Here is a 21,101-nt window from a genome sequence, read left to right as displayed (position 1 = left end):
CTACTGGACTGGACCTAACCGTCAGGGGCCCCTTTACCCTTATCCTGGGTCTTAGTAATCACAGCATCCTTTTCATAATGCTCACAGAGCAACTGCTGAATTATCTGTTCTAGGACCTTCCCTGGTATCGATGCCAAGCTCACTGGTTGGTAATTAACTGGGTCTTCCTTTCCCCCTTTTTGAAGATGGGGGACAATATTTGCCCACCTCCAGTCTGTAGGGACCTCACCTGTTCTCCAAGAATTCTCAAAGATAATAGACAAAGGGTCTGAAATTACACCCGCAAGCTCCTTGGATGCAGCTCATCAGACTTTGAATTCAAGATCTGAATTCATTGAAAGTAGCTAGGTGTTTCCTTCCTACCTCTTTTCCTATCTTGGACTGCAGCTTCCTCCTTAAAGCATTTATTCTGTTGTCACCAGGTTGGGCATCACTTTCCTTTTGGGTGAAGACAAGGGGAAAGTAGGTGTTGAGTAGTTCTGCCTTTTCTCTGTCACCTAATAGCATTTCTCTGTGTTCCCCATGCAGAGAACCTACCACTTGCTTGTTCTTCCTCTCACTTTGGACATAGCCGAAAAAACCTTTATTATTATTTTTACCCTCTCTTGCAAGCCTGAGCTCATTCTGAGCTTTAGCCAGCCTGACTTTCCCCCTGCAACTGTTGGCTACTCATATATACTCCTCCTTTGTGATTTCTCCTTTCCTCCATTTCTTATACATGCCCTTCTTAATCTCAGCTCATCTGTAAGTTCCTTATGCAGCCATACCGGTCTCCCACTTTTCTTTCTTGTTGGTTTTGTCTGCATTTGGGCCTTCAATATTTCTCCTTTTAGGAACTCCCATCCTTCTTGGACTCCCTTCTCATTGAATATTTCTGACCACAGGATCACACCCAGTAGCTCCTCAAGCTTTTTGAAATTGGCCTTTTTAAAGTCCAGAGTGTGTGTTCAACTACACTCGGTTTCCCCTTGCCTCTGTATCCTGAAACCCAGGAGAACACGATCACTTCCTCCCAAGTTTCCAAGCACTTCCACTTCATCGATCAGTTCCTCCCTATTGGTGAGGACCAAGTCCAAGATAGATGATCCCCTTGTTGGTTCTTCCACCTTCTGGGAAATGAAACTGTCAGTGATGCAGTAGAGGAATTTGTCAGACCTTACATTCTTGGCAGAGTTTGAGTCCCAACAGTTAACATGGAAGTTGAAGTTACCCATGATTACTATTTCTCTCCTTTTTGAATGTTTGGTAATCTGCTCTACTAAGGCATCATCTGAGTCTTCAGTCTGGCTTGGCGGTCTATAGCAGACACCCACAGTAAGGTTACGGTTGTTTCTCTCTCCTACAATTTTTACCCATATACTCTCTATCTGCTTTTCATGCTTCAGGTCATGGATTTCTTCACAAGTGTACACATCCTTTATATATAATGAAGCTATTATCCCCATTTCCAGGTGCTCTTTTGTCATTCGTATTGTTTTCTCCCTCCCCCTCAAGTTCTAGTGTAAAGCTTTCCTGATCAGATTTTAAAGACTCTTGGCAAACACATTCTTGCCAACTGCTGTGAGGTGCAACCCATCTCTCACCAGAAGTCCTTCCTCAAGGAAGCGGAGACCATGTTCCAGGAAGCCAAATCCTTCCTGACGACACCACCTGCACAGCCAGTATTTTCCTCTCTCTTCTTGGGCCACAACCTTCAACAGGAAGGAGTGATGAAAAAAGTGTGTTTTTTAAAGTTCACAGTGCAATTTATTTCAATATTATTTGGCTGCCTATTGATTTGGTTATTTAATATCATCAACCGCTTGTCATGAAAGCCACAATGAGCTGCATATAAAATATTTTTATTTGGCAATATTATATACACATAACGAAAGAAATAAAGAGCAGACAAACAGTACCATTTAGATGACCCTTGAGCCAAGACACACTTACTGAGCCAGGTAAGGCTTTTATCTGCTAGCAAATGAGCCAGTCCTAAAGGCTTGTGTCTCTTCCACTGTTCTAGGTAACTGAGCAATGCTATGTAAGAATTTGCCCAAGGAAGACAATTACCCCCTACAAAAGTGTTTTCCACAAAATGCAGTATTTGGCAGTGTACTCCTTTCCCCCATGATATGGACTCACATAAAGCACCTGATTTATGATCAAGGCAGATACACGTTCAGTCTGAATTGTTTTGCTTAAAATTCTTAATCATTAATTGCTGACCTATAATTCAAGAACAATAAATCATAATTCCACATACTACAAATGTTAGCATTAGTGCGGCCAAAAATGGCCAAGTACATGAACAACTAACCAAAAGTGAAGCAAATGAGCATTAAGAGGGGAACATAAACCAAAATGATCCCAAAGGCAAAATATGTGATTTAATGTTACAGAAAAACAAATGGACAGACTGAAAAAGAACTGAATTTTAGATGGCAAAATCCTTCATTTGTAAATAAAATTAAAAAAATGGCAGTAGAAGTACTTGATTTGCTATGTAGTCTGCAAACAAGACTTGCTTAACAAGAACAGTACCCCAGCTGCAAAAGTGCACACAAGCTCCTGTAAACAGAGAACTCTTAATGCGTTAGCACATGTGCCTTGTTGAAGAGCAGCCCAGAATTCAGCACAGGATGTTTCCAACAATTATACAGTTTGCTGTATGAAGCTCACCATGTTCCTAAACCCATTTGTTCAATTACCCATAATCATTTTGCTGAATGTGTGATAGTCCGAACATACATTAACTTGTGCCAATCATCTCAGCCCAAACAGTGATCTATTTTAAAACCTAAATATATGTTAAAGGTAATGAGAGGCTGTTCATTAGCTGACATAAATAAAGGTGTCATTACTAATACAGGTATGATCCCTACAGTGCAACTCACTTAATGGCCAGTCAGAAACAGGTTTGAAATTCTGAATCAAAAGAACGCCTGTATTATACTGCCTACAAAACCAGCTGAACGCCAAACAAAATGTTCCTGAGTCATTTCTGGATGTTTTCATTACAAACAACATGAATAATTTTTGAATAAACATAGAAAATATACTCTGAATAGAAAACACATTGCCTTCTGTTAAAAGAGTGAATCTGTATTACTATCACAAGCATTTCCCAACATCAAAAATTTATCTCAATACACCAAGTAAATATGAGAAGAGAATGGAGTAGTTAATTTGCTCAAACAAATGTTCATTTAAGATTCATATTAAGCAGACCTTAATAATTTTGGTCAACTAAAGTGAAAGGAATGATTCAATATAATTCTATTTATCTTTGGAAAAGAAATCACGACATTTAAATATTGCAATTATGGCTACATTCAAATATGTCAAAATAATATTTTTTTGAGTGGCCAGTCTAGGCAGCTCAACCTCCATCTCCCACCACAAACTGAGCATCTCCAGGCATGAATGTATCCACACAGTTTCCATAAAATTCATTCTCTGAAAGGCCACATGAATGAAAGATGTTACTGTTATTAAGATGGTTCCTGTGGTCTGCTTAATTTTAAAGATGCTTGTTTCACCAACTTCTGCTGATGTCTTGTTGCTTGAGCTTCATCAATAGCATGACAGATCCTCTGCGAAGCAAACAGATTATTATTATCCACCAAACCTCACAAAAGACTTCACGGAAAAACTGAATGAATATTTCTTGGAGAGATGCAAAAACTTGCTAAGCTAATAGCAACCAGAAATAAAAATTAAAAGAGCCTGAGAGAGGCTTGGAAACAAGAGTCTGTAAGAGAAACTGCCTAAATCAACTCATTAAGATGCCCCAGTGCAGGGATTCTCAACCTCCAGAGCCCACTTGAAACAGCTGAAAATTACCAAATCCCACCAGTCACAAAATTAGTAGTGAAATGGCAAACCCAGTCACAAAATAGTGGCAGATGGAGATAGAATTGGGCACAATCACTTGACAATTGCTGACATTACTTTCCAAAGATAACCCATTTTTGGAAATTGCTACTTTCTTTGCCACAATGTTTTCCTTGTGGAAAGGCATTCCATAGCTCAGATTTCTTCAAGCTTAAGTACAGATGCTTGCACTGGTGGTATTGTGATTCACTCTCCCTGTTTTAGGCAGAATTTGCTGATCCAGAGGTGCAAAGTGCAGAAGGCTTCTTCTTTTACATTTGTTCCTCCCTACCCTGAAAACCGATTTTTACCCGTTTCTTGTAATTTATTCTCCCATTTGCCTTTAACACTCACATTGTACCTTGTTCTTTTTCAATTAATATTGAAAGTGGGTAGGGGAATATGGGATTAAAAAAAAAAAATACTGACAGAAGGAGGCAAGCACTCCATTCTCCAAGACCAGTATTCAAGCATGAGACTGAAAAGGAGCTCTTCCCTTCTTCCTATTTCTTGAGGAAAGAACTTCAAGGGTGAAGGAACGCTAACCTGAAGACCACTGAAGAAGGCGGAGATTTATTAATCTAGGTGCCAATTGCAGTTATCGTGCCTTGCGGTGAAAAGCACTGCATCCGGACAAACCTGCCCCAGGGCACTGGTGGAAATGCACTGAAGTTCAAATCAAGAGCACCTGAGTGGTGAAGACCAGCGTTCCGCCATATGTTTACACTGGAAATGTAGTACTAGTTCCGATATCATAATTACCCTTGCTGAAGCTGAATTCTTGAGCTGGATTTTCTTTACCGATTCTTGTCCTGAGTTCTCTCTCTTGTGAAATGTTAACAGCCCTTGGTCCTGTTAGAAAAACCAGAACAATTTAAAATAACTGCAAAAATGTTATTACATTCCACTATTAAAAAGAGCATAATCAGATCAGCCATGGTCACAATTTTATTATAAAAGAAAATTAGACATAAAGTTATTCCCTGTTCTATTTTGTGTTTGTGAGATTACAACCAACACCAAAGTATTTGCTTATGGTTTCTAGAACAAGTGTGAATCTGTTCCTCTTACCTTAACAAAGATCTGCAGTGTGTTTTCATCCACAACCGGTGGTCGTGTGAAGTCTTCATATGAATAATCCCAATCTGTTGTTATGTGCCCTAAAATCTCTACCTCCTTTATGAACATAACTCTCCTAGATGAAGACAGAAACATGTCAATATTTTCTCTTTAGTAAACACTTGAGTGTTTGGCACACTCACAAAACCCAAGACTACTCAGTACAGAAATATCTACTTTTATGGACCATGCACGTGACACAAGATACATTTTCACTTCAGCATATTAGACGTTAAACATCTTTGGCCACAAAATTGTTCAAATTATGGCTGGACTTAAATTGGCAGATGAAATAAGCCCTTTTGCACCAGTGTTACAAAACAGTGTGGAGAGAAGTGTAATTAATATCAGCAGATATTTCACTGAGAAAACCTTTGCCCAAAAGCAAAGTGATGGGTTCCCTGAGTGGGCTTTCAACAAAAGATAATGAAGGCATGTGACCAAGGAGGAATGCATATTAATAATCCAAGTTGGAAAAGAGCTCTGTGGGAAAGCAGCTTTTTATGCAGGAGGTTCCAGATTCAATCCTGGATAACATCTCTATTTAAAGGCACAGGTTGCTGGTAACATGAAAGATCCCTGGAAGGACCCTGGACACAAACCAGAGAACAGTACTAGTCTTCCTGGACCATATATGAACAGAAAGGGAGATTTTATTCATCATGAGATGAATAAAATTCATATTAGTCATATTAGACTTGACCTCAGTACAGCAGAATCTGGATCTCAAAGTAGAAATCAGCAACCGGAGGCCCCAGAACCCAATGCAGTTCTTGAGTACCACCATCTGATCTCTAGGCGCTCGTAGGCAAGGGGGGGGTGGATGAAGCAAGACCCTGTTGAGAAAAGAAGCTGCCTAGCCAATCACTATCCATGCCCTCAACAGAAAAACCAGAATCCTGGACATTCTACCACTGAGATGTGCTTCCTCCTACATATAATTCAATTTAATTTGCAAGCAAAGAGGAAAGAGGAAATTCCCACAGAGGCCTTCAATATAATCCTGGCTCAATATTAACTCTCCACAGAGTGGCAGTGTTTGCCTTTTGACTAGGTGAGGATTGGTTTGACCAAATGAAATACCCCCAGAACACTGGCTGAACTCCTCTGGTTTAGTCAGCACAATAATACCTGTTGGTTACTACAATGTGCGCCTTTCTGCCCCCTGGAACAGCACAGTGGTACTGGAAGCTTTCTCCAGCCAGCTTCTTGATATGAGAATTCTGCAGCAGGATGAGGGTGAAAAAACAAAAGACACGTTTCTAGTCTCAGTTAGAATTTCAAACCCACACGAGGTAATAATTACAAGGCTTGGACTGAATTCTAGAAAAGGGAGTTCTCCCAGTGGATCATGCCCACCCTTCCCCCCCCCCACTCCCCAAGAAAGCATATTTAGTGTTGGGGGGAGATAGTCAATTTGCATAGTGCTTTAGAGTCCAGAACTGAATCCCATATTCGTTAACAATGAAGATTTCCCACCTTAAATTTAGCAATCTGTGTAATAATCCATTTGCCAAATTGCTGGCATTCTTTCCTGTGCAAAACTTGAGTGCATAAAATATCCAAAGTGACAAAAAGAAAAATACATTAAACTATGGGTAAAATGGAAAGAAGGTTTAAAATTTACTGCATGGAATGCCCTAAAAGAAAATGTGATGAAAATAATGTATAGATGGTATATCACACCAGTTAAGCTAGCGAAAATGTATAAAGTTAGTGACAAATGTTGGAAATGTAAAGAAAAAGAGGGAACATTTTATTACATGTGGTGGGAATGTAAAAAGGTGAAATGCTTCTGGGAGATGATTTATAATGAGTTGAAAAAAATGTTGAAATATACATTTATAAAGAAACCAGAAGCATTTCTATTGGGCATTGTTGTGAGTGATATAAAAAGAAAGGAATGTAAGCTTTCTTTATATGCGATAACAGCAGCAAGAATATTAATGGCCCAAAAATGGAAGCAAGAAAAATTGCCGATGATTGAAGAATGGAGGATGAAGTTAACGGACTATGCAGAATTAGACAAACCAACAGGAAGGATTCGAAACCGGCGGGACCAGAAGTTCACCGAAGACTGGAGTAAATTTACAGATTACTTGAAAAGTATTTGTGAAGACCAGACAACGTTTGTAGGTTTGCAAGAAGTTTTGTGAGGAGTACTATTGGAAGTGTTGCAAAAATGGAGAAGGGGGGATGATATGTTAAGAGATGTAAAGGCAATATAAAGTTATGAAATGCATAAGAAGTTGTCAAGACGAAGGATCATCAGAGGTGCTGATGGAGGTCCAATAAGATTGTATAAGTGATAAACTGTGTGGTACATTTCATAATTTCTATGTTAAAATTAATAAAAAATTATATTAAAAAAACCCTATGTTGTTGTTGTTTTTAAAGAGAAGTCCACAGGGCACAGCCTGCTACCCGAAAGTAGCAGAGGAAGTAGCAAAGTTTAAGAGGAAGAATGTAGTAATACTGTATTTTGCAACATCAATTCAGACAGGCTTCAGCTTTCATTTTCTCCATGTCATAATTTTATTTCCACCAGTCTAGAAGTACTTCTTTCAATCATAGAAAAAAGATTGTATCATTATAACATACAGGTTATAAAATCTCTGAAAAGTTGCAACAAGGAAAATGGGGGGGGGGGGGAGAGAGAGTTCACACATTCAAGTGCAAATCTAAAATAGGAAATAGCAGCACTTGTTTGATCAAAACCAGAAGTCCCAGCTGACTAAACATGCTATACAGAGTTGTTTTTTATGAACTCGAGATGCCAGCGTGGCATGCGGAGGCATAATTGTGCCCACAGAGGCCTCCCCTGGCACTGGCAGGGTCCCCTTCTCGGAATGAAACGAGCCTTGGAAGAAGCCCTGGGACCAAAAAAAGGACAGCAATCCTTGAATTAACTGAAATTACGTTTTACAATTCTTAAAAACAAAAGAAGGCAAAGATACAAGATAATAAGAACGCACATTAAGATAATATAAAGGCAAAGTACACATTTATGAATAAATGCCTGATTCTGTAACAGGATCTGCTATTATTCAAACATCAAAGAAACCACTGATTTTTCTTAAAGCAATTCTTTTTCTTCCTTTCGTAATCTAATATTCATCTTGTGACATGAAGCCCTATGAGTTGCATAAAACTCTTGCCTTCCACCACTCAGCTCCATTCTCCCCCCCCCTCCTTCCATAAGAAGGATCAGGCCTGCAGGATCAGGCCAACAGCCTACCAGTCCAGCATCCTGTTCTCAATGTGGCTATCAGATACCTCAGTAGGAAACCGAAAGCAGGACCAGAACACAGGAGCACTCTCCCCTCCTGTGGCTTGTAGCAACTGGAATTCAGAACCATTACTGCCTCCGATTGTGGAGGTAGAGCTGAGGCTTCATGGCTAGTAACCAGCAAGCGCCAGCCATCCATGAATCTGTCCAATATTCTTTTACTGCCATCCATGTTGGTGGCCATCACTGCCTCCCCTGGGAGCGAGTGCCAGTCTTTTCTATGTCCTGCATGAAGACATCCTTTCCACCTTAGACCTCAAGTCATTTGACAACCCAATTCAGGATTGCAAGGGACTTCAGGACTAAACTGATCTCTTCCCCCACCCTTTAAAAAGAGGCATTGAGTAGCTTATGCGCTATGGAAATTTTAGCTAGATCAAAAACAGGTGTCCACTAACTCAGGGATGGGGTAAGAAACAGCTACCTACCAATGCAGGGCTGGCAAGAGAAAAAGGGGGGAGACCATAATGAAGCTCAGAATGCTAACAGCAGAGAATGGTCAAGGATGCTGCTTGTTTTGGGGCTCCTTCCCTCTCAAGCAAGGAAGCACCCCGACCAGGTGTCCTCCCATCAGTCCAACCCAGCACAGAAAGGGAGGGCTAAGGCTGCTCTAAAGCAACAGGACACACACACACACACACACACACAGAGGCAAATACACTTAAAGAAATGTTCTCTGAAGCCCAAAATCCTTGCCAAAAAAAGTGTGCATGGCATTATATTTGCACAAAGATTCTGTGATAATTACAAAATACATTTGAGAAAATAAATTACTCAAAACATCTGAGCACCAATATTAAATCTCACATTTAATACTGCTTTTTATTTTTTATTGAAAATATTTCTCAGAAAAGAGAAGGCTCTCTCATGAGTTGCCACATGAGAGCAACTCAGAAGTACATAAACAGGCAAAAAGGAGCACAATTATTTTTATATTTGTTGCTAAAGCTTATGGGACATTTCTTAATCTAACAAAATCTAGCAGGCACCTACTGTTCAAGAAGAAAATGCATGCCTATAATAATTTTTTCCACAGCATGTTTCAATACACTAAAGTTACACTGTCTCCAAACATATCTTATTACCTCTAATCAATATAGTTATGGAAATATTTATATTGAACAGCATCACCCAAAAAATCCTAAAAGAAAATACAGATAAACAAAAACAAATGGCTGCTTTTGAGCATCAAGGCATCAACATCAATTTTCAACAATCTGAGTAGAATTTTTTAAAACTGGTGTTTCTATACAATTTTCACACAGGGTTCTGATTTAGAGACTGGTGGAATATGTCACTCTTAGCTCGACCCTCACTCCTCTCCTCCTGTCAGAGTTGCTGATGCTGGAAGAGAAAGGTGTGCTTTTTTCAGGCTGGTTGTAGGAGTGATGGCTGCCATCCAGTGGCGTAGCGTGGGGGTGCAGGGGGGGCCGGCCGCACCGGGTGCAACATCTGGGGGGGGGCACGCTCGCACTCGCAGCTCTCTGCCCCTACTAAAATCCACGGGTTAGGGGGCGCAAATTATTTGCCTTGCCCCGGGTGCCCACGCTACGCCACTGCTGCCATCAGACCAATGGGACCACCAGCTTCCCTCTCACTGAGGTCTATGTGTGCTGAGTAGAAAAGCAGACAGTCGCTTAACATCCTACATCCAGCCTCTTTTGTATGAATAAGGAAACATGAAAGACTAGCTCATATTCATGAATTTGCAACGGCTAGCTACACACGAACAAAAATATTTTACTATTTACATATATGCCAATATACAACGCTGACACTTCAACTAGCCAATGCTACACTGCCACTGATCTCTCTTTGCTTTTAATTACAGAAAAGCATCAATCAATAATTGACACATTAAAAAATATAGATGTAAACTCTTTTCCACTTCTGTTAGCCATCACACCAACCGAAGGGCAATTTTCATGGTGTGCAGCTAACCTCAGGGATAAAAATAAATACATTCCTATCATTTGAAGTAGGCAGTACCAGTGAAAGAGGCTCTGTGGGAAGATACAGAATGCAATGGATTCTTGTTGAATCATGCCCTAAATTTTAAGATAGAGCAAAGCAGACAAATATGATTAAATATAGAAAAAGATAATGGAAACCGTAGACTCCATTATTCCAGTTGTTGCTGCGTAAGCATAGTGGGAGAGAGGAAGAAAGAAGAAATACATTAGAAACTGATCAGATGCTGGAAGTGATGAACAGGAAGGCAAGAGACAAAAAGGAAAAGAACAGAACTTTCAGTTTATGGGTACCTATTTTGAATGGAATTTCACTTCTGGCTTAGAAGAGATTGTGGATAAATAATTCAAGATAAATGCCCCTTAAGTAATAGGTTTCTGTGTTATTGTTCTCAATGTATATCTCACCTCCCCAAATATCAGCAAGAGATATGCTTCCTGTCAATGCATAAATCAAATTGCATGTACTTAAAGGAAATAAAAACATCACCCTATAATACTATTTAATACTGTTGAAGAGCCTAGCAAAAACAACAGGCAAATTAATAAAATGAAACATGCTTCTACATCATTTCTGAATGCCAATGTTCTTTCTCTAAGCCCAGAAGGGCGCATGTAAAGTTCTCCAGTGCTTTTTTCCTGTGGGGACGCAGACCCCTAAACATTTTGTGAATCTTTGTCCTTTTGTCCATTTACTGTATTTATTTTCCCTGATTTGAAATGTAAAATGATTACGGTATCTTGAGTCAAAATGAGAGTACCCCAAAACATTTTTTTAAAGAAAAAAAGCACTGAAGTTATCCCATGAATCTCATAATCAGACTAGGATGAGAAAAAAGGCCTTACCCAAAGCCACCCAAATTTTCTTGTGGCTGAGCAAGAACTTGAGCCTAAGTCTCCCCACTCCAAATCCAACACGTCTATTCTGTGACAATGCCACATTGGTCTTGGGTTGTAAAAAGCAATCTCCTTGGTGACTAAACACCAACAATGTGTGAAAAATGAAGTATCAGGTTAGGCTGGGCTGCAGTTCGCATAGATTTGTTTCCCAGTCACAAATATATGACAGTTATCATATTCTTAGGTGTCATGATGCAGATAGCAAGTCAGCTCCCAACAATAAACTAAGCAAGAAAAAGTCTAGCCTAAATATAGCTGCATTCTGAATCCTATGTGGGATGCAAGGTTTTAACTCTCAAGACAATGGTGCAGAATTTGGAAATGTATTCTACCACACATATAGACTCCTTCATGAATAGTCAAGCTCTAAAGTAAAGAACCATCAGAAATGGATCACACCTGGGAACATTATAGACAAAATCCACAGGCAGAAGCAACGATTCAGATGTGGAGCATTTTTCACATAAAAACTTTGTGGGTGAAATTCCCTCCACTAATATTTGGACACTTTAAATACATTTATTATATTTTTTTTTACTGTTAAAGCTGGGATATATGACAAAGCATACCTCAAATAAGTCATACCCCTCAGCTTCACCCCTGTCATAGGGCCGAATGATGCCATCTTCACGAATGAGACGTGGAGGACGGAGATTTGATACTTCTTCGGTTGATTCCGCCACCCTGTCAAATATCATTGTGAACAATGCAGATTTCCATTTTCTATGTCGTAAATTCATATTTTTTTTATCATTTCAGGATTAATCAGAGTCTTTGCATACTGTTTCCCATGCAAGTTGACTATTACAAGAATCAGTTCAAGCTTTCAAGACAATGAAAATACTAAACAAGAAGTTGTTATTCTGAAACTGAATTATCGTAAGCAACTGAGTTTTCAAAAAGAAAAAAAAGGTGGCCACGTAGTACCCTAATAATAATGCAATTCAAAGTGCTAGTTAAGCCCTGAAATGACTTGGAATCAGATTACAGTGGTGCCTCGCAAGACGAAATTAATTCATTCTGCGAGTTTTTTCGTCTTGCGAATTTTTCATCTTGCGAAGCACGGATTCCCTGGGTATTAACGGTTTTAAGAAAAAGGAAACAAACTTGCAGGACGTTTTCATCTTGCAAAGCAAGCCCATAGGGAAATTTGTCTTGCGAAGCAACTCAAAAAACGAAAAACTCTTTCGTCTTGAGAGTTTTTTGTCTTACGAGGCATTCGTCTTGCGAAGTACCACTGCATCTAAAATATCACATTCTCTTATACAAGTCAGTCCTGGTTTAAAAATCTTCAGCAGATGCTCTTCTTTCCGTCCCACCAACACCTGAACCACATTTGGTGGAAGCTGGAAAGATGGCTTCTCAATGGCTGCTCCCAGTCCAACCCCCTGTCCCTCTTACCTCTGGATCCCCTGGAATGTGCTGCTTGCCATGTCTATGACACCTCCTGTTGGACGGGCCACAACACCAACAAGACCCTTCCCGATCCCTTTGAAGAAGCCAGCGGCACCTTCCTTTTTGGCACCTTCCAGAATAAGAATATAAAACAGAATTGAGTCTTCTTGCAACAAGCTAGGTTTCAAGACTCAAAGTATACAATTCTGCTAGTTACATAATTCCTCCATAAGGAGTGTTGGTTCTCTACTTAAAATATCACTTTTTATAGAATAATAGAATTATAGAGTTGGAAGGGACCCTGAGGGTTATTAGTCCAACTGTTTAATACTGTTAGAACTATAGAAGGTTTTATTTGAATAAAATGGCATTAAAATTTTTTACTTAGCAATTCTGAAACTATGAAATTCCTCAACATCCCAAGTCACAATATCAGAGCTCACCTTCTACAGGTTTCGTGACTACTCCAGTCACTCCATCGAAAACCCCCTTAAAGGAAATAGAGAGAACAGCAAGTCAAAATCAAAAAGCTACAAATTAATTTCATCCACCGTCCTCTAAGTTTTCTACTTTAAGTCTTTGGACCTCAATATTCAAAACAGTCTCTCTTGGGGCAAGTTCATAAACTTGCCCAACCAGGGGTATCACAGTGATGAAATGGGCACACGCAGCCCAACATTCACAATTTAGTGACACTGTCCATGATTCACACAGAAATTAATAAACACTGAAACAATTATTTTCAAAGGTCAGTTGATATAGTTGACAAAGACCTATTAACGCATAAGCGCAAGTCACAAAAGAGCTCAGAAGGCCATTTATGATGTCCTAACCTTGCTGCAAGGAGGGTACTCAAAAGTTAGCTCACCCCAGACCAACTCAGGCACCACAGATAACAGATGCACTAAAACAAGAAGCCAAACACAGCACTAAATGGCAGATGATGATCAAGCAACTATGCAGCGGGAGAGTACTCCATGTCAGACCACCTACAGTAGTCTAGTTTTCTAGACTTTGTTGTAAGCAGCTGTCTAGGGTCAGCAAGAGCAGCTACACAGGTGCTTGCTCATACATTTACCAAACCTTTACTGCTGCTGCTGCTGGGTCCAAGGGCAAGAATTTGTGCCATCAAATGGCATCTACACACAGGCTAAATTGGAGGTCTGGCTAAGTTTTCAAGAGCATTGATGTCCACCATGCCTGATTCCTTGGTGAAAAATAACCCAAAGCTTCCAATTCTTTCACACAGAATATTATCAAAATTGTTTTCATGCAGAAGTTCCTCTTCCATGTCCCCAGTGCAAAACAAGATGCACGGTATGACTCTGATCAATAAGGCAGTTGTATTTACCCCAGTCGAAGAAGTTGCACAAATGCCTACAGAATGCCTCCTTGGAAAATCTTACCAAATATTATGAGGAAGATAGAACTACTGCTGCTCTCTCTCTTTTCCTTGACACATATCGTTGGACAAAATGTGTCACACGATGCTATCCTTATGATGCCCAGCTCTCACCTCACTGACTGATGGAAGCAGGGAAGCAAAATTACTTCATGTACGTGCAATCTTCAACAAGATGCCACAAAAAAGCAGGCCAGAAACAGCTCTGCCTCTCAAACTTCCACTTGGAGCCTAAGTCCCTAGTCTGGCTTCACACATACCCAAGCACTGGGATGTTTAGGAACTTTTTGTCCCGCATTATGAAGCCTGGCCAATAGATCAGTACCCTTGAGAGTTCAAAGCCAAATGCAACTGCATAAAATTAATACTTCAGTTTTTGCTGCTAGAGTTGTCTGCCAAAAAAACTAGTGTTAGAAACACAAACAACTTTGGGGAGGGGAGCCCAATGTGTGCATATTTCACATGGATTAGGCTCAATTTAATAAGACAGAAAAAAACTGCATTTCAGATTTATCTATCCATTTTTCCTCTCACACAGAAGTCCAGAAAGTATCTAAGCATCATACTCGTAGAAAGCCTTTCCCTCCTTTGGCAAGACTGTCTCCAAAATCTTTAGGCTGACGACCCATTTCCTCTCTTCTCTTCTGCTGGTACTCTTTATCCATAGTGATAGCAGCCAGACCCTTCCCAACAGAACCAGTTATTCGAGAGACCATGCCTGCGGCTCCGCCTATCAGACAAGTAGAAGAACGTTATGGGGTTCCAAGACCATTCCAGAAAAAGGTTGAGATTAGAAAGGTGCACTCTTATGGTGACCCATTGCAAATACTGGCTGAGTGTTGAGACCAAATCTTGAACGGGCCAGTAATTTTTTTACGTAGTCAACTCTTGCATGAAAATTTAGGTTGTGCATGTATAATATACTGAAAATTGTGAAGTGTTCAACATACCCACGGTGTGGCCAAGCAGACTTCTTACACCAATCACAAAACCTTCAGCAAACTCTTCAGGTCCTTGAACAGCTCCCTAAGGAAGGATGAAAAGGACATTTGAGGGGTTTTTGTTTTGTTTTACACACCCACACCACTTCCACTCCCCCATCATTTGTGGCTTTATGCAGCTCCAAAAAGATCTTTATGACAAATACTGAACTTTTGAAAGAAGTCACTTCTGACAAAAACCATGATCACTTAAATTAGCTGCATGCCTCCTAGCTGGAATGTGTGTACAGAAGCTAGATGAGGAAACATGCATACAGATGGATGCTGTGTTCGTGATTTCTGCCTTGTCAAGCTCTACTGACACAACCCTCCCAAAAAACTGACAGCGGCCCTCATCTGCTGGTCAGGGGCAGCAGCAAAGGACTGGATTCAGTTTTACCAGCTACACACACAGAGAGAGACACAAAATATAGTTACTGGAGCCAGTATACATATTGTTCTTTTTTCCTAACATAGTTATATTCAACACACAGGTTTTTGAAGTCGTCAGTTTACAAATCCTTTGCTACTGATCAAAATAAAAGATCAGAATGTTTCAGAAAGAAATCCAGTGAAGCCAACAACCTGCAACTCCAGCGGCACAATGACATCATACCTGGAAAGGCTCATAGAAGAAAGCTTCCACACCTTCTGACAGACCTCTGATTAAGCCAAAGGGATTACCCAGGACATCTAAACCCAGCACAAGAACATACACCTGCTTCAAGAACTAAGGTAAAAAATAAGCAAACACAGAAACACAAAAGAGAAATAATTAGTATTCAGCTTTTTTAAAAAAAATGGAAGAGAATCTATGCACGTCAAAAACAAACAATATTTAACGGTAGCTTAACAGCAGTACTATAGTGTGAGAGTGTGGGGTGGGGTGGGTAGGAGGGGGTGTGCACATGTGCGCTTGTGTGTGTACAAACACACACACAAAGCAAAGAGTATGTCATTGCTTAGGAACTACAATTTCACACTGCAATATTAATGCCTCCTGGGCAAAGAGAGTTGAGCTTCAGGCCTTATGAATGCATGTGGAAATGATGTGCTAAATCCAAAGTTCAGTTGGAAATACAGGGGAGAAAATGATGCAGAGGGCAAACAACTTACCTGATCTCTGTAATGCCCGATGACTTTCCACATTAATTCATCTCTTTTGTAAAACTGATACTTGATTTCAAAGAAAGCAAGCCTGAAAAGAAGCATCAAATCAGCATCTGGAGAATGATGTTTTCCCATTGCTGAGAATGTCTAAAACTTCTAAATACTTACAGTGTATTTTCTTCTCGTACATCATTTCATCTATAGAATAACCCTGTAAAGCTGATTGGCATTATCCCCATGTAAAAAATGCAGAGCTGAAGTTAAGAGAATGCAAGCTGCCTATGGCAGCAAATTCAAGCCTGACATGTGATTGAGCAGGTAACATCACAGCAGGTTCTCTTAGCCGCTTTTATGAGTATCCATTCTCCCTTCATACAGCCCTCTTTCTGTGGTTACCCAATGCTGTTCTAATAAGTTTCCAGAAGCATGAGCACAGTAGTGACAGAGTGGTTAAAAATAATTAGTACTGCAAATGCTTAACAAGAACCCAGAAAGAGAATTTAAGAGATAAATACTTGCTTCATCCACTTACTTGAATATTAGATCATCTACATCTGTAAGAGTGGCCCCAATGCTCTTCAGTAGCAGATTCACAGAATGGATCGCTATCATTTCTCCTCTGCCCTTATCAGATGCTTCCCCACCAGAACCCAAAGAAAGGCTCAAATGCAACTAACAAGATAGAAGTGGATATGAATTAACATTTTGGGTACCTGCTTGTCAAGATTTACTAAATATATAGACATATGGAAGCGGCAAACATGTAGAAGTTTGAAAAATGCTTCAGAAAAAAAGATACTAGATCTGTGACGATGTTTGTGACAACATTTTTAAGTGCTCAGTTACATTGCTAATCATTCTATCAATCATTTTTTCTTTTCAGAAAAGAGTGCTCATAGTTACACAGTATACAAGAAATGTTTTATATTAAATTAGACCCACAGTTGATTTTCAGCTTGAACCGCCTTCTAGATATGGTGAGATAAAAAGGAGGCTTTTCTATGTAAATTTAGAACATTTTGAATACTCTAAATAGTCTTCATATACATAATTGACGGAAAATTGGAAATCCTCTTTATTTCTTTTGTTTATCTCTCTCTTTTTATGATTTCTAGCTCCTGTCCTCTATTCTGGGTTAATGAGGATACAAGAAGGTGATGAATGGCTCATAGATTTGTGTGGCAAGGCATCTCCCCTCCTCTTCGGTTCCTCCCAATACCAAGAATAAGACGCACTGCATTTTTGGGTGAAATCAGGCCGCAAATTTAATGACAGCAGATATAAGAGGATTGGCACTGGGTAGATCCCATCCCTTCCAGTTCACCTGCTGGAAGACCTTGCATTTTGAGATCAACTGGAAAGGAGGGAGTCCCTGACCTACATCAAAGGGCAACTCCCCCACTGGATTGCACCTGGGGGCTGCTGTGGCCCCTCGCCCCTGCCCAGGCGTCCAGAAAGAAGCATCTCCCCTGGATCCCTTTAACAGGAAAGCCCATTTCAGGGAGGGGGTCAGGCAGAGGCTACGACCTACCCACTGCTTAAACCACCAAAGGTGTGACAATTGCTACGAAGATGGCAAAAACCAGAGGGCTGGAGCTAATTTGCCAACTGAAAAAATTCCAGCCTGGCCCCAAATATGGCAACCAGCTATGCCATAGCAATGTTAAGCAAAACAATATGCAATAGCAATATATAAAGAGTGGGATGGTGGGAGGAAAAAATATGGCTGGAGAACAAACCACATGCCTACGTAATATACTGGAGCCCGCCCCTGGTGGGTCCCATGTTCGGTTATGATTTGCTGATTAGGCAAATGGGACTTCCTTTGCTGCCTGGGAAAGTCCCTAGGACTTCCCACATTGGATCCTGGCACGAGGGGGAATGCCAGCCCACAATGGCACCCACCAGAGAGGATGAGCAGACATTTCATTTTCACCTGATAAAAATAAACTGCTCTAGTCTGACTGGGAACTATCAACCCTGCTTTGACCTATCAGTTGTGGGCACTTCATTTTTAGGTTTTTTTGGGGGGGCTGAGCCAAGTGGAGCAGAAAGGAGCAATGCACACTGGAAAGACGAATGGAAGACAAGATTGTGCTATGCACCAGTGCCTATAGTCACATGCTTAAGCTACAGTACTGTATCAACTTCCTGACAAGAAAGCCCCATTGACTTTTGAGTAAATAGGATTCTGCTTAGTGCCATGGGTGCTGGTCATAAGAAAGACCCCACGCAGGAACGTTTTAAAGATATTCCCTCTACAGGTAAAGCATGCAAGGTATTTGCAGGGTGACTAAAGAGACTCATGGCTTTGTTGCAAGAATGAGTCAAAAGTATAAATAATATCGTAGTCCTAAATTAATGTGGTTTAGTGGGCAAGTTTGCAGCATAGGTTAAGAAACTTAAGGAGGAGCATCAGTGAGAAACATGATTTAAGCCAGCCTTTTCTCTTCGCTGATTTAAATAAATAAATAAATCCAAAAACATCACTATCACTTAAGGCAGGTTCCACATATTACTTTGAAGGAACCCAAGAGAATTTTTCTTCCATCTACTTAGCTAGTTAATGAAGAGAGAAATTAAAATTTGTCACAGATGGAAACACAGCAAGACTGCACCCAAGATGCTGTGCCGTCCTCTCCCTACTGAGCAAGCTGTGAGGCTGCAAATCTGTGAAATGAGAATGGCGATAATAAGCACAAGCTTCAGTGAGGACTGTTCTGTCAGGCGGCGCCCATTGAACAGAATATTTACACTACAGTTAGTCAGCAAATGTAACAATATCGTGGCCATGTGACTTGAGTACATATTGCAGTATCATTTTATCCAATACCATTTTATTCTTAACGTTACTCTAATATTACATAATTAAATATAACCAGCTTGATTTTTGTGTTGCCAAGCCACAGTCCTTTCAAACATACCTTCAGAGGAGAAATATGGAAGTGCTCAAAGAAGCTGAGGGTGGATATGTCAGTCAAGGATGACTCCATCAACTGTGTGTTAAGAGCATCAATATCCTTTTGTATCAACTTTGTCTGTTAAAAGAGCAATAATTTTAATTGAAATCCTCAGTTAGGTTCAGACTTGAACAGTAGGTGCTACATAAACTGATGAAACATTTCTATGTTTGGGGTGCCTCGAGATTCTGTCCTGTCCCCCATGCTTTTCAGCATCTGTATGAAACTACTGGGAGGTATCCCCTTCATGGATCACTGCCTTGCCGTGGCGAAGGGGCTTGAAGAACTCAGAGAAGCTATGAACTATGCCGAGCAGGGCACCCAAGATGAACAGGTCATAGTGGAGAGTTTTGACCAAACGTGATCCACCTGGAGGAGGAACCGGCAAGCCACTCCAGTATCCCTGCCAAGAAAACTCCATGGACAAAGACAACAGGCATATAAAAGTTATGACGCTGGAAGATGAGCCCCTCAGGTCAGAAGGCGTCCAACATGCTACTGGGGAAGAGCGGAGGGCAAGTACAAGTAGATCCAGAGCTGATGAAGCGGCTGGGCCAAAGCCGAAAGGACGCTCAGTTGCGGATATGTCTGGAAGCGAAAGGAAAGTCCAATGCTGTAAAGAAAAATATTGCATAGGAACCTGGAATGTAAGAACCATGAACCTGGGTAAGTTGGAGGTGGTCAAAAATGAGATGGCAAGAATAAATATTGACATCCTGGGCATCAGTGAACTAAAATGGACGGGAATGGGTGAATTCAGTTCGGATGACCATCATATCTACTACTGTGGGCAAGAAACCCGTAAAAGAAATGGAGTGGCCCTCATAGTCAACAAAAGAGTGGCGAAGGCTGTACTGGGATGCAATCTCAAAAATGATAGAATGCTCTCGATACGAATCCAAGGCAGACCTTTTAACATCAGAGTAATCCAAGTTTATGCACCAACTACTGGTGCTGAAGAAACTGAAATTGACCAATTCTATGAAGACTTACAACACCTTATAGAAGTGACACCAAAGAAGGATGTTCTTCTCATCATAGGGGATTGGAATGCTAAAGTAGGGAGTCAAGAGATAAAAGGAACAACTGGCAAGTTTGGCCTTGGAGATCAAAACGAAGCAGGGCAAAGGCTAATAGAGTTCTGTCAAGAGAACAAGCTGGTCATCACAAACACGCTTTTCCAACAACACAAGAGACGACTCTACACATGGACATCACCAGATGGGCAGCATCGAAATCAGATTGATTATATTCTCTGCAGCCAAAGATGGAGAAGCTCTATACAGTCAGCAAAAACAAGACCTGGAGCTGACTGTGGCTCAGATCATCAGCTTCTTATAGCAAAATTCAAGCTTAAACTGAAGAAAGTAGGAAAAACCACTGGGCCGGTAAGATACAATCTAAGTCAAATCCCTTATGAATACACAGTGGAAGTGAGGAACAGGTTTAAGGATTTAGATTTGGTGGACAGAGTGCCTGAAGAACTATGGATGGAGGCTCGTAACATTATACAGGAGGCAGCAACGAAAACCATCCCAATGAAAAGGAAATGCAAGAAAGCAAAGTGGCTGTCCGATGAGGCCTTACAAATAGCGGGGGAGAGAAGGCAAGCAAAATGCGAGGGAGATGGTGAAAGATACAGGAAATTGAATGCAGATTTCCAAAGAATAGCAAGGAGAGACAAGAAGGCCTTCTTAAACGAGCAATGCAAAGAAATAGAGGAAAGCAATAGAATGGGAAGAACCAGAGATCTGTTCAAGAAAATTGGAGATATGAAAGGAACATTTCGTGCAAAGATTTCCATAATAAAGGACAAAAGTGGAAAGGACCTAACAGAAGCAGAAGACATCAAGAAGAGGTGGCAAGAATACACAGAAGAATTATACCAGAAAGAAATGGATGTCTCATATACCCCAGGTAGTGTGGTTGCTGACCTTGAGCCAGACATCCTGGAAAGTGAAGTCAAATGGGCATTAGAAAGCACTGCAAATAACAAGGCCAGTGGAAGTGATGGTACTCCAACTGAACTATTTAAAATTTTAAAAGATGATGCTGTTAAGGTGCTACACTCAATATGCCAGCAAGTTTGGAAAACTCAGCAGTGGCCAGAAGATTGGAGAA

At 40.5% G+C, this 21,101-nt stretch overlaps 1 protein-coding gene and 2 long non-coding RNA genes across 7 annotated transcripts in view; 2 read left to right on the top strand and 1 right to left on the bottom strand.

Moving 5' to 3' along the window:
• The first annotated feature begins 797 nt into the window (after positions 1-797).
• LOC309356372 lies at positions 798-3,518 on the top strand. Its single transcript, XR_014162730.1, has 2 exons — positions 798-1,984; positions 2,015-3,518. It is a non-coding gene; the product is annotated as an uncharacterized lncRNA (long non-coding RNA).
• VPS13C (vacuolar protein sorting 13 homolog C) overlaps positions 3,452-21,101 on the bottom strand; it is a 105,517-nt gene continuing 87,867 nt past the window's right edge. For 4 of the 5 annotated variants that reach the window (XM_081887543.1, XM_081887544.1, XM_081887545.1 and 1 more), the window contains 13 exons: positions 18,945-19,058; positions 16,553-16,692; positions 16,027-16,108; positions 15,527-15,640; positions 14,881-14,956; positions 14,497-14,660; positions 12,972-13,017; positions 12,535-12,658; positions 11,703-11,817; positions 6,106-6,197; positions 4,927-5,050; positions 4,618-4,707; positions 3,452-3,575 (listed from right to left, as the gene is read on the bottom strand). In XM_081887543.1, coding sequence (XP_081743669.1) covers positions 3,474-3,575; positions 4,618-4,707; positions 4,927-5,050; positions 6,106-6,197; positions 11,703-11,817; positions 12,535-12,658; positions 12,972-13,017; positions 14,497-14,660; positions 14,881-14,956; positions 15,527-15,640; positions 16,027-16,108; positions 16,553-16,692; positions 18,945-19,058 — 1,383 coding nt within the window. In that variant the 3' untranslated portion in view covers positions 3,452-3,473. Of the gene's footprint in view, positions 3,576-4,617; positions 4,708-4,926; positions 5,051-6,105; positions 6,198-9,863; positions 10,401-11,702; positions 11,818-12,534; positions 12,659-12,971; positions 13,018-14,496; positions 14,661-14,880; positions 14,957-15,526; positions 15,641-16,026; positions 16,109-16,552; positions 16,693-18,944; positions 19,059-21,101 lie in introns of those variants that run through there. The other variant, XM_081887547.1, reaches the window with a different exon arrangement.
• LOC309356376 lies at positions 8,833-10,210 on the top strand. Its single transcript, XR_014162736.1, has 2 exons — positions 8,833-9,665; positions 9,833-10,210. It is a non-coding gene; the product is annotated as an uncharacterized lncRNA (long non-coding RNA).

This window comes from Podarcis melisellensis (assembly GCF_964234715.1).
Source record: "Podarcis melisellensis genome assembly, chromosome: 14".
Lineage (NCBI taxonomy): Eukaryota > Metazoa > Chordata > Lepidosauria > Squamata > Lacertidae > Podarcis > Podarcis melisellensis.
This window is presented reverse-complemented; position numbering and strand designations above follow the sequence as displayed.